The following is a 13,198-nucleotide window of genomic DNA, read 5'->3' on the forward strand; positions in this document are numbered from 1 at the left end:
TATACAAAGAAACTTAAACAGGTCATCAGTAGCTTCTCCCCCCACAGACACACTTAATGGATTTGATGCCAGTTAACCCCAGAATTGGTACTTTTTACATGTTACCCAAAATACATAAGGAAGGCAACCCAGGACGACCCATCATCTCTGGTATTGGAACATTAACCGAGGGCATATCTGGCTGGGTAGAAGACATTCTGAAGCCAACTGTCAAGAGAACACCCAGTTTCATACAGGACACCACTGACCTTTTAAACAAACTGGCTACCATAGGTGCACTTCCACCATCCTAGCTACCATGGATGTGCAGTCTCTTTATACCAACATCCCACATGAAGATGGTATTGCAGCCAGCCAGTATTTCCTTGAAAAATCTCATATGTCCACAATGCCAACTCTACAACTAATCAAATTTATACTAACACACAACTACTTCTCATTGGGAGATGTCATATACCTCCAACTGATGGGAAGTGCTATGGGAAGCAAAATGGCACCTCAGTATGCAAACTTGTTTATGGCCCAATTAGAAGAAAATTTCCCGGCTTCCTGCAACACCAGACCGTTGACCTGTTTACGGTATATAGATGACATACTTATAATATGGACAGCATCAGAAAAGGAACTATTGACATTCCACCAAAGATTCAACCAATTTCATCCCACGATTAACCTTACCCTTAACCATTCCTCTTCACACATCAATTTCCTGGATACCACTATCTACATCAAAAATGGAATCATACAAACATCCCTATACCAAAAATCAACAGGCCGTCCAGCATATCTTAGGTGGGACAGTTTCCATCCACATCACATTAAAAAATCAATTGTTTTTAGCCAGGCTCTTAGGTACAACCAGATTTGCTCAAACGGAAACTTTTGTTAATCAGGGCTACCATCCGCAGGTTATTGATGATCAAATCCACAGAGCAACTCAAATACCCAGAGACACACTCTTGGATTACAAACAAAAAATTTAAATCAACAGGGTACCAATTGTAGTCACCTACAACCCACAGCTGAACATTATAAGAAAAATAGCCAGGGACCTGCAGCCCATGCTCCATACAGATACCAGACTAAAGGAGATATTCCCTGAACTACCCCTTCTGTCCTATAGACCAGCGTTTTTCAACCACTGTTCCGTGCCGCGAGATGCTGACTGGTGTGCCGTAGGCAGGGCCGCAATTTTTACTTTCAAAGGGGGCCCGGCGATGCTACAGTTTTTCTTAGTAGCTCGGGCCCCCTTTAATAAAATCCGGGCCCTGTCATTGGTTGCGCCCCGTGTGTACGGGTGACGTCATTACGCACGGGGCGCAACGTTATAAAAGGGCCTGTGTGCGGTCGCGTGTAGGCAGAAGTGAAGAGGCGGCGCGCCTGAGGGATACGAAGATGCTGCTGAAGCCACCAGAGAAGCCGCCGAAGAGCAGAAGTAAAATGCTGCTGGGCACCAATGTATTAGGGGGGGCCACGTGGCACACTGACTTATGGGGGCACTGCTGCTGGGCACCAATGTACTAGGGGGGCTGGCTCTTGGCACCAATGTACTGGGGGGCACTGCTGCTGGGCACCAATGTACTAGGGGGGCACTGCTCTTGGCACCAATGTACTAGGGGGGCACTGCTGCTGGCACCAATGTACTAGGGGGGCACTGCTGCTGGGCACAGAGTTAAATTTTTTAACATTTTCTAATGGTGGTGTGCCTCGTGATTTTTTTCATGAAACAAGTGTGCCTTGGCCCAAAAAAGGTTGAAAAACACTGCTATAGACAACCACCCAGTCTGAGGAAAATGATTGTTAAAGGTGCTCTTCCCCAAACAATTAAGCAGGTACATTTCCCTGCAACAGCAAAAGATGCGAGACTTGCAAATACATCCTGTGCAAAGATCAAATTGCAATACCGAATACACAAAAGTCTACACCATTTGGGACTGCTATTCATGTGCTTCCTCCAATGTGGTGTACTTGATCATATGTGCTAAGTGCCCTACAGGAGGAATGTACATTGGAGAAACAGGGCAAAAACTACGCACAAGGATGAATCATCACAGACATAAGATCAAAGCGTGTGATACACCAGTGGGACAACACTTCTGCAATCAAGACCACGGGCTTCAGGACATGAAGGTGTTAATTCTAAAAGGGAACTTTGGAACTGAACGAGAAAGGATCTATGAATTCAAATGTATAGGGTTATTCAACACATTAAAAGGAGAAGAAAAGGCTAAGTCACTTGGGGGTGCCAGAATGTTAGGCACCCCCAAGTGACTTAATCGCTTACCTTTTACCCCGGGCTGGTGCCCCTGTACGGAGAGAACAGCACCAGCCCGGGGTAGCAGCGAGCGCTTCCTACTTCCTATTCGCATGCGCCGGCCGACGGATTTCGCCGGGAGAAGAAAGAGGAAGGAGGAAGCGCTTCCTACAGGTACCCTGGGCTGGTGCTTTTTTCTCCTAACAGGGGCACCAGCCCAGGGTACAAGGTAAGCGATCTAAGTCACTTGGGGGTGCCTAACATTTTGGCACCCCCAAGTGACTTAGCCTTTCCTTCTCCTTTAAGACAGGGCCTTAATTTGGGGTCAGGTTTCATGTCACACTATCTGATCTGACTGAATCCAGATCCCTGGACTATTTACAACCCACCCTAATAAACCTTAATTACTTTTACTATCTTCACAAGTTATCTCTTCACACTTCTCTCTGATCTATCAGTATAAATGTTGTGCCATTTCAGTTTTCATTTGCATTTTGCCTGATGAAGGGGCCTTAGAGCTTCGAAAGCTTGCAATGTATTTTTATTGTTAGCCAATATAGGTATCATTTCTACAATACTCTTGTTTTTGTGTTTTGTTTTTTTATTAATATTTTTGACACTGGCTGACACAGTATTTTGTGTAAAGCATTTAGTAACCTGGAACATTTTCTCAGGTGTCTGCCATTCATCCTGGATCAGTGCTTGCAATTGCTCATGAGCCAGGAATATGGCTGAGGTCTTATGTGGTTTCCTAAAAAGGCTCTTAGACTTGTTCGGAGTCTGTATGTTCAATGTGTAGAACCTCTAAAAATGTCAGGTGATCTACATTGATAAAGGAGTCCCCTAAATTGTTGCCCCCAAGTCTGATTGGGCTGAGAAAAATACTTCCCCTTCACTGGCCTCATCCTCAAATGGTGATGGCCTAGAGCAGTGCTGTCCAACTTCTGTGGTACCGAGGGCCGGAATTTTTCCGACCTACGTGGTGGAGGTCGGATAATGGAAGCCAGTTTTGACCACTCCCCTTTTTGAAACCACACCCACTTGAAACAACACCAATGTTATCACATGACCATACCCATATTAATGGTTGTAGTACAGCAAAACCCTGCCATACTCTGCCTTCCCTACCCTGCCTGTGTGTGTCATACTCTGCCTTCCCTACCCTGCCTGTGTGTGCCATACTTTGACTGTGTGTGCCATTCTTGGCTGGTTTGTGCCATACTTGGCCTGTGTGTGCCATACTCTGCCTGCCCTACCCTGCCTGTTTGTACAGTTTCCTGCCACCACCGTAGTACCTACGTTATTTCTGCCCAAGCGATTCTCTTGCCGCCGGTGCAGAGAGACAGATGTGCCCCCAACCCCTTTGGCAACGAGCCGAGGGGGTTGGGATGGTCCTGCGATGCGATTGTCGCAGGACCATCCTACAAGCAGCAGATGCGATCGCATCTGCTTCTTGTACTGCTTCCCCCCCCCCCCCAGCGCTACCTCCCACCTACTTCCTCGACGACTGCAGCATGGAGGAGCAGGGAAGTGATCTGACCTTCAGGACAGGTAAGTGTGATTTTATTTTTATTTATACACACTTTTACACACACTTACATATATTTATACACACATACAACACAATTTAGCACAGGTTTTTTTTTTTTCTCCACTTTGCACACCTACAGTGGTGTGAAAAACTATTTGCCCCCTTCCTGATTTCTTATTCTTTTGCATGTTTGTCACACAAAATGTTTCTGATCATCAAACACATTTAACTATTAGTCAAAGATAACACAAGTAAACACAAAATGCAGTTTTTAAAATGAGGGTTTTTATTATTTAGGGAGAAAAAAAATCCAAACCTACATGGCCCTGTGTGAAAAAGTAATTGCCCCCTGAACCTAATAACTGGTTGGGCCACCCTTAGCAGCAATAACTGCAATCAAGCGTTTGCGATAACTTGCAACGAGTCTTTTACAGCGCTCTGGAGGAATTTTGGCCCACTCATCTTTGCAGAATTGTTGTAATTCAGCTTTATTTGAGGGTTTTAACATCTCAATAGGATTCAGGTCAGGACTTTGACTAGGCCACTCCAAAGTCTTCATTTTGTTTTTCTTCAGCTATTCAGAGGTGGATTTGCTGGTGTGTTTTGGGTCATTGTCCTGCTGCAGCACCCAAGATCGCTTCAGCTTGAGTTGACGAACAGATGGCCGGACATTCTCCTTCAGGATTTTTTGGTAGACAGTAGAATTCATGGTTCCATCTATCACAGCAAGCCTTCCAGGTCCTGAAGCAGCAAAACAACCCCAGACCATCACACTACCACCACCATATTTTACTGTTGGTATGATGTTCTTTTTCTGAAATGCTGTGTTACTTTTACGCCAGATGTAACGGGACACGCACCTTCCAAAAAGTTCAACTTTTGTCTCGTCGGTCCACAAGGTATTTTCCCAAAAGTCTTGGCAATCATTGAGATGTTTTTTTTTAGCAAAATTGAGACGAGCCTTAATGTTCTTTTTGCTTAAAAGTGGTTTGCGCCTTGGAAATCTGCCATGCAGGCCGTTTTTGCCCAGTCGCTTTCTTATGGTGGAGTCGTGAACACTGACCTTAATTGAGGCAAGTGAGGCCTGCAGTTCTTTAGATGTTGTCCTGGGGTCTTTTGTGGCCTCTCGGATGAGTTGTCTCTGCGCTCTTGGGGTAATTTTGGTCGGCCGGCCACTCCTGGGAAGGTTCACCACTGTTCCATGTTTTTGCCATTTGTGGATAATGGCTCTCACTGTGGTTCGCTGGAGTCCCAAAGCTTTAGAAATGGCTTTATAACCTTTACCAGACTGATAGATCTCAATTACTTTTGTTCTCATTTATTCCTCAATTTCTTTGGATCTTGGCATGATGTCTAGCTTTTGAGGTGCTTTTGGTCTACTTCTCTGTGTCAGGTAGCTCCTATTTAAGTGATTTCTTGATTGAAACAGGTGTGGCAGTAATCAGGCCTGGGGGTGACTACAGAAATTGAACTCAGGTGTGATAAACCACAGTTGTTATTTTTTAACAAGGGGGGCAATCACTTTTTCACATAGGGCCATGTAGATTTGGAGTTTTTTTTCTCCCTTAATAACGTAAACCTTCATTTAAAAACTGCATTTTGTGTTCAATTATGTTATTTTTGACTAATAGTTAAATGTTTCTGCTCATCAAAAACCGTTAAGTGTGACAAACATGCAAAAGAATAAGAAATCAGGAAGGGGGCAAATAGTTTTTCACACCACTGTATATACACTCATATACACACTGTCACACAACTTTTATATGTGCACATGTATACACAAACTCACAAAAACTTTTTTTTTTTCATTTTACTTCTTTTTTAAATTTTATTTCCCCAAAAAACTGTTTATTTTGACAAGCGTGACTATTGGATCAGATATTCTGACCACTATTTATGCTGTCAAGTGACTTATTTTGTTGTTTCATTGATTTGCACAATTTTTGTGGTTTTATTGCATTTTTATCCCTATATTAGTATTCCTGATCTGTTTTTAGCATAGCTTTGCCATGTGTAACTTTGGTGTACAAAAATAACTTTACCTATTTTGAATTCATCAGAATGTGTACTTTCCAAAAATATATGGTTTTCTGGGGGTCCCAGTGTAGTTAGGGGGTCTTACGGCACATAATACGCTGACAGGGGGCTCTATGTGCAAAAGCTGAGTTGGCAAGCGAGAAATCCATATGCGCTATTTTCATTTTGGGGTCAGTACACACCACAGACTTTGGTATATCCATGCATATTTGGGCATCAAACTGTTCAGTAGACCTCTGGTGTTCCTATTTGGGGTGATTTGCCATTGTATGCAAGAAATTGTGTGAGATAAATACAGCAAACTACAATATTTTTATGCAATTTTCTGAAATGTCATAAAAACCACTAGCTTTAGGAAAGCTTTGCAGATTGGTACTTTGGTGTAGAAAGGACTCTTTACCCATGTTAGATTTTTCAGAATGTGTACTTTCCAAAAATATAGAGTTTTTAGGGGTCACCCTACATTTCTGCAGCTTCTACCCCTCATAAAACTTCCATGTGTTTATAAATTAGGTAAAGGTAAGCCATAAAATTAGTGTGCACAAGGTATATTTGGGGGTCTCTAAGTGCCATGTGCTTTGATAAACCTATGTACAGTGGGCATCAAACTGTTCAGTGGACCCCTGGTGTTCATTTTTAGGGTGTTTTATCTTGGTACTTAATGCTATGTGGGAGATAAGATGCTGGAAACTGGAAGCTTTGAGTGGATTTTTGGAAATGTTATCAAAATTGCCAACTTTAGGAAAGCTTTGCTGCTTGGTACTTTGGAGTAGAAAGACATGGGTACCCATTTTAGATTCGGGGGAATGTGTACTTTCCAAAAATATATGACTTTCTGGGGTGAATGTACTTTTTACTAGCATTATCCCACATATAATTATGTAAATGTGTTGATTTTGCAGAAGCTGAAATGACAGAAATGATAGATCATATGGGGGTATGTTCACATTGGGGCCCCTACATGCCACATACTTAGGTAAACCTATACATATTGTGTATCAAACTGTTCAGTGGACCCCTGGCGTTCATATTTAGGGTGTTTTATTTGGTTACTTTATGACCTTTAGGAGATAAGATACTATAGACTGGAAGCTTTGAAGCGATTTTTAAAAAATTTCACAAATTTTGATAAAAACCAATAAATTTAGGAAAGCATTGCAACTTGATAGTTTGGAGTAGACAGACAGCTGTGCCTATTCTGGATTCCCCAGAATCTGTTCTGGGATGAACTTTGTTAGCGGAATTTTTGGCCTTAAAATCTTAAGTATGCAGCTTTCTGGAGCAGTGCTTTGGAAATCTGGTAGTGTACTGCTGGAGGTTTTTGACCTATACAAGTGAGAAATCTCCATAAAACTATATATATTTGGTATTGGCACGTTCAGGAGACATGGGACTTTCCAAATCAGGTGTATTTTCATGCATAAAATAATTTTTGTTTCTGGTATATGTGTTTATATTATGGAAAATATTTTTTTTCATTTTTTTAGACATTTAGAAGCCTATATCTTGTTACAAAATTGGAATTACACAAAAATTCTACCATATTTTAAAAGCTTAGGTTGTCCTGAAAAAACGATATATTGTTTTGTCCAAAACAGCTGGCAGTGAAAGGGTTAAAATACCAAGAAACCTTAAAGGGGCGGTTCACCTTATGTTATAGAATGCCCCATTCCCTAGCAAGTTTGCAATAGATCTTCATTATACTTTGTAGGTTTTGCCTTATTTGCCTTCCACTTCTACATCTTTTCAGATTTCAAACTGGGGTCACTGACTCCAGCAGCCAAAACACTATTGCTCCGAGACAATTTTACTATTGTTACTTTTTAATCCATATCCTTCATTTATACACTCTCCTATTTTTATTCCAGTCTCTTATTCAAGCCACTGCCTGGTTGCTAAGGTAAACAAGACCCTAGCAACCTGAGCACAAAGCCTGCAGCCAACTTACCATACAGGCTTCTCTGGCTGGATTAGCAGATGGATCCTTTTCCAGAACAGATTTATAGTCTGCCAGAGCTTCATCTAATTTATCAGTCTTCTCGTACAACTCTGCTCTTCTCAGCAATGCACGGATGTAGTCAGGATTAAGCTCTATTGCTGAAATTATACAGGAAAAGGCAGGGCCTAAGGTTACCTCAGTTCAGTTAGTTCATTTCTATTAAAGGCAAAGAACACCTCCCACCCCCTTCTTTGAGATGAGTTCATTCAGTCTCAAGTGCCAAAAAGAAATATACATATATTGCTTCAACATTCAGCAGATTTGGTGGGGGAGCCATGATAGTCTGCCTCTGACTTGCAGTGACTAAATTCTCAGCTCCACCTTAGGCCAAAGCTCCAGATAAGGCCAAATTTGATTTGGATGGTAAACTTTGATTGTCCTGTAGTTAATTTTCAACCTTATGCACATAATTAGTGACACCTTCATACAATTAAGAAACAATACTGAAAAAAAAAAAGTGTGGAAGTTAAATTTTACATATTAATATTTTCTTTTGGAATAATGAAACAGTCAGCCACGCTTTTTCTTAAAGGATACGTTACCTTTTTATTTTAAAATCCACAAAGAGACTCTAAATAGCTCCTGGAATAACATAACTTTCTCCCTGAATTCATAATCACGTTTGTTTCTAAATCATAAGCTAAAAACTGCAGCTCATTTCAGCTACTTTGTTGTCTAGTGTGAAGCTAAACCTCCTTTTCTTTACTGCCTCCTGCTCCAATGGAATTCAAATCAATCAGGCATGTGCAGCAGGCACCTCTATAACTATCTTCATACTCAAACAGAGAAAAAGAGCTCAGAAAAGGGGGCAGGGATCTACACTAGACTAGGTAGTAGCAGAAACTAACTGAAGTTTTCAGTTTGCGATTTAGAAATGACTTTAATGCAGGTAATGTTTTTCTGGGCACTATTGAGGACCATGGCCCATGGGGAGATTAGTCGCCTGCGGTTAATCCTGGCTGCAGCAGGCGACTAATCCTAAAATGCCTTCTCACCAGCGATTCACTTTTTTCACTTTTTCAGGTTCCTTCTGCAGGAAATGCTTTGCAACTGGGAAACCAGAAACAAAAAGTTTACATATTCTTTGAGTTTATTTCAAAACCTGGCAGACACTAAAGGAAACCTGTACCTTTTGAGCAGTCTTCTAATGCAAGATCATTCATGTTCTGTAAGAGAGAAACATATCAATGTCATTAGAAAAAGGGCATATTAAACATTAGACAGTAAATATTTTAGATAATATGCATATGTTGTCACACTAAAGCAAAGTAAAACCAGGTTTTGATCTTTAGCTCCAAAGGGATCACCAAAGCATTCTATATAGCGCTCTTTCCAGTTTTTCCCTAAAGAATGACTATAGTTTTCAAAGATTTTTTTCAGCATTTGATCCTGGGAAAGGTCTATACTTGCCCAGTATTTTTTTCCAGGCATTTATCCCTGAGGGAAATGTACCACTGCATTAAAGAAATGAGTTCTAGTAAACAGTCAGTGGTGAAATGAAGATAATAAATTTCACTTAGTTTAGTGTGGCCTAACTTGTTGCCATTGGTTCCTGGTGTGAAATAGATTCCCCACTAGGGAAAATAAACCAGCTTCGAGTACACAAATGGTGTAAAATCATTGCTATTATTTAATGTATAGGTCTTTTAGTGTATGCGATAATTAAAAAATGCCCTCATACATCTACCTGTCTCATTCTAGCAGCAGCCCTGTTCGAGAAAAGGATGGCGAGATCCTGGGAATAAAATGCCGGACACGTCTGAAGTGCTTGAGTGTATACAGTTTCAGCAGCAGGGTATTCTGGGACACAAAGCAGAGAGTATAATTACCTATATGCAGCTCAATTCTTATGCAGGTATCAGGTCTTTATAGAGGTGGTTTGCATTTAAATTAACTTTACGAATGTTATAGAATATTCCTTTCCTAGCAACTTTGCAATAAGTCATCATTTTTTTTTTTTTTTAATAGTTTTTTTTAATTGTTTGCCTTCCTCTGCTACATAATTCCAGCTTTCAAATTGGAGTTACTGACCAAGGCAGTCAAAAATTATTGCTCTGAAAGGCTACAATTTTATTGTTACTTTTTAATTACTTATCTTTCTATCCACTCCCTCTCCTATTTATATTCCAGTCTCTCTGGTTGCTAAGGTAAACAAGACCCTAGCACCAGATAGCTGCTGAAATTACAGACTGGAGAGATACTGAACAAAAAAGCTAAATAACTGAAAAACCACAAAAATAAAAACCAATCTCAAATTGTCTCAGAATATGAATCTTTATGTCATACTAAATGCTAATTTAAAGCAACAACCCTTTAATGCTTGGGTACATGGCAATGACTCAAATGTGCTGCTCCAATGTTCATAGCTGATAGTATGTATATTTATTATGTATTTATCCAAATCCAAAAATAATGCTTCATTACATGTCTATTCATACTTAAAGCCAAGCCAGCACTGTGCATTAACCAAGAAATGAGCAGCCAATATTTTTTCCCTCCTACACTATAAGGATTTTTATGATATATGTAAAAAGTTATTAAGACAAAGTACCCTGCTCACAAAAATATAGATAGCACGTACCTCCATTCTTAAAAAGCTGGTTTCCTTCTTCCTTTAATGTAGTGCTTTGCTTTCGTTTCTCCTTTAACACAAGATTGAGAGTTAGATGATAGCAGCATTTACTTTATTCATTTATTTTGAGCTATTGTATATTATAAATTGTTTCTGTTGTTCCAAAGCCTTCTGTTAGTCTTCCCTAGCAGCGCTGGGGCCCTGGTTTTGACTTTATCAAGGGCACTATCTGCAACAAATGTGAATTTTGTCATTGTGTGGGGTTTCTCTGGATACCAGTTTCCTCCCACACTCCAAAAGACATACAGGCAGGATAATTGGCTCATGCCAAACCTGTCCCTAGTGTGTGTGAATGTGAGCTGAGTTGCCACAATTTTCTTTTGCTTCCGTCTTCTTTTATTCGGGCCCAGGATGGCACAATTGCAGTGCACTGAAAAAACTAGCTTTCTACATCTAAGTTAAGCTTTTCACTTTATTGCGTATGTACCTGCCCAAGTAATTTTTAGCAAAGCTAAGCACAGTCCAAAGTATCAGGTAAGCAAATATAAATCACAAGTTGCCACCCCCAGACATTACACTTTTAGTTCTTCTTTAGTCTCTGTCATACCGAAGCAGGTTGTGGGAGACTGGAAGAGTACGTTACTGTTGAATATTTCAATCAATCAGGCAGCAGTCCCAACACTAACTTGTGTTTATCTCTTAGGTGATTCCACTCCCTGGACACTTGACAATTGTACTAATAAAATATACATTCAGGAGTCGCACACGCCAATATTAATGTGGGTTCTGAGGGCAAAATTTTAGGTACCGCCCACTGATTGTATTCACTTACCTTATACCCTGGGCTGGCGCTCCTGTTAGCAAAAGCCACACCAGCCTAGGGTAAATGCAGGCAAACGATCCTCCTCAGTGTTCTTTCTTTGTGTTATCTACGCACGCGCAGTAGAGTGAAAAGTCGCATTTAAACGGACAAAAAAAAAAAAATCAGCTTTTTGACTCTGCGCATTTGTGGGATTGCAGTGAAAAAAGGTAAAGGATCGCTCACCCGCATATACCCCAGGATCGTGCGATCTTCTGCTAATAGGAACACCGGCCTGGGATATCAGGTAAGTGATCTTAATCACTGGGGAGTGCCCAAAATTTGGCACCCCCAGTGATTTACCCTTCTTCTTTAACATATATTAATCCATTTGCATATCACCATTTTGGAGGAGTCTCTACCTTCGTCAGGATGAATCCAGTACTCCCCATTAGAATATCATTAAAGAGATACTGACACAAGAAAGTAAATTGTTTTTTACATCTATCATAACATTGTCTTTGCAAGAACTTTATAATTTTGCCATAAAAATATTTGCCTGATGTGTTTACATTACCTGTCTGATCCCCTGTGTTCCTCTATGAGGGGGCAGCCATATTGGTCCGTTAGCATTAGAAGCTATAGCTGACAGGTTGGGAAGGGACAGTCAGGTTGGCAAAACAGTCAGGTGGTTTAGGAACTTCAAGTAACAATTACTTGAACTACAAAACCAAACCTGTCAGCGAAAAACCGTCAACACGACCTATAGGTAACTTTTTATGTATATTCATATTTTGAAAAGTAGTTTTTTCATGTCAGTATGACTTTAATTGCAAATAAGCAATAAAGAAATGGAGCATGTGCAGGTGGAAGTTCTTACTGGAGAATAAGGGGCAGATAATTTCCTGAACGTCAGCAGCCTTCACCACCAGTGACAGACTTGTTTTTATTTTTTTTACTTTTATAAAATCTCCCTATCTTCCTGAAAATATCTGATCCATAAGGAGACAGGGACAAGTTCCAGAGCTACTAACCAAGGCTAGTTCCTTCCTTGCTCATTTGTAAAGTATTAAACTTATTGTCAGCAAATAACAAAAACCAGCTTAGAGGGCTGACAGGAAAATACATGCACTACCACACCATACTAAGGAGCTGGTTTAACGAAGTTCCCCTTTAACTTCCATACAGGGCCATGATATAAAAGTAACAAGGTACCCTTCTAACAAGTGAACCCATTGTTTCTCCTCACCTCTCTCTCCTCCTCGCTCTCAGTGGCGTAAATAAGGCCCCCGCAGACTCTGCAATGCGGGGAGATCACAAAGTCCTGAAGGGCCTCGCTGCCGCCGGGGTCTGAGGGGACCTTACATCGTTGCCCACTGAGCCCGTCGCACTGTTCACACCCGCCGCCGCTCTGCTTCTTTAACATACTTCTTGAGTCCAGTCCCGAGACTTGTACCCGGATGTGATGTCACTCGGCCTGAAGTCAGGAAGTGTGTGCGACTCGTTAGTTACGGAAAGGGAAGGGGAGGGAACAGGGAATGAAAGGGAAGAGAAGAGAGGTTTTCCTGCTAGTCTAATGTGGCGCAGTTAGTTTAGAGGCAGCAGTAATGAGAGATTGGATGTAGGCTGTGGCTAAGCTGACCTAGTTCTAGGAGTAGGCGATATTCAGATGTGGCGCTGTGATTGTAAGGCAGTTTTTCATTGTGAAGGTGGTGGTGGGCACTAGTGTAACCTGACTGACCTGTAACTTGAATTTTTTTTATTGGTGTGAGACTGGCAATTTTGGGGTAGGGGTACTGTGGCTATCACGTAATAGGATTGCTAGGTTTAAACTAATGATCAGGTGGTAAAAGACCCAATAGATAGGGCTAGTTTTATATTGTAGTGGCCCACACTGGTCTACTTTAGAATCAATATATTACACAAACCGTAAAAACACTATATACAATCACTTAAAAAAAAAGTTTTTCTAATAACTGCTTTGACCTCCCAAAAATGCATAAAGT

General features: G+C 40.9%; 1 protein-coding gene across 2 annotated transcripts in view; it reads right to left on the reverse strand.

The window, feature by feature from the left end:
- The window catches only part of ttc1 (tetratricopeptide repeat domain 1), a 29,758-nt gene extending 17,035 nt beyond the window's left edge, over window positions 1-12,723 (reverse strand). Inside the window, exons 1-5 of one of the 2 annotated variants that reach the window (XM_002940176.3) lie at window positions 12,442-12,723; window positions 10,403-10,463; window positions 9,509-9,621; window positions 8,951-8,987; window positions 7,771-7,919 (exon numbers count right to left, since the gene is read on the reverse strand). In XM_002940176.3, the coding sequence (XP_002940222.1) occupies window positions 7,771-7,919; window positions 8,951-8,987; window positions 9,509-9,621; window positions 10,403-10,463; window positions 12,442-12,618 (537 nt within the window). In that variant the 5' untranslated portion in view covers window positions 12,619-12,723. The remainder of the gene's footprint in view (window positions 1-7,770; window positions 7,920-8,950; window positions 8,988-9,508; window positions 9,622-10,402; window positions 10,464-12,441) is intronic. The other variant, XM_004912754.3, reaches the window with a different exon arrangement.
- Window positions 12,724-13,198: the final 475 nt, after the last annotated feature.

Source organism: Xenopus tropicalis, chromosome 3 (genome assembly GCF_000004195.4).
Source record: "Xenopus tropicalis strain Nigerian chromosome 3, UCB_Xtro_10.0, whole genome shotgun sequence".
Lineage (NCBI taxonomy): Eukaryota > Metazoa > Chordata > Amphibia > Anura > Pipidae > Xenopus > Xenopus tropicalis.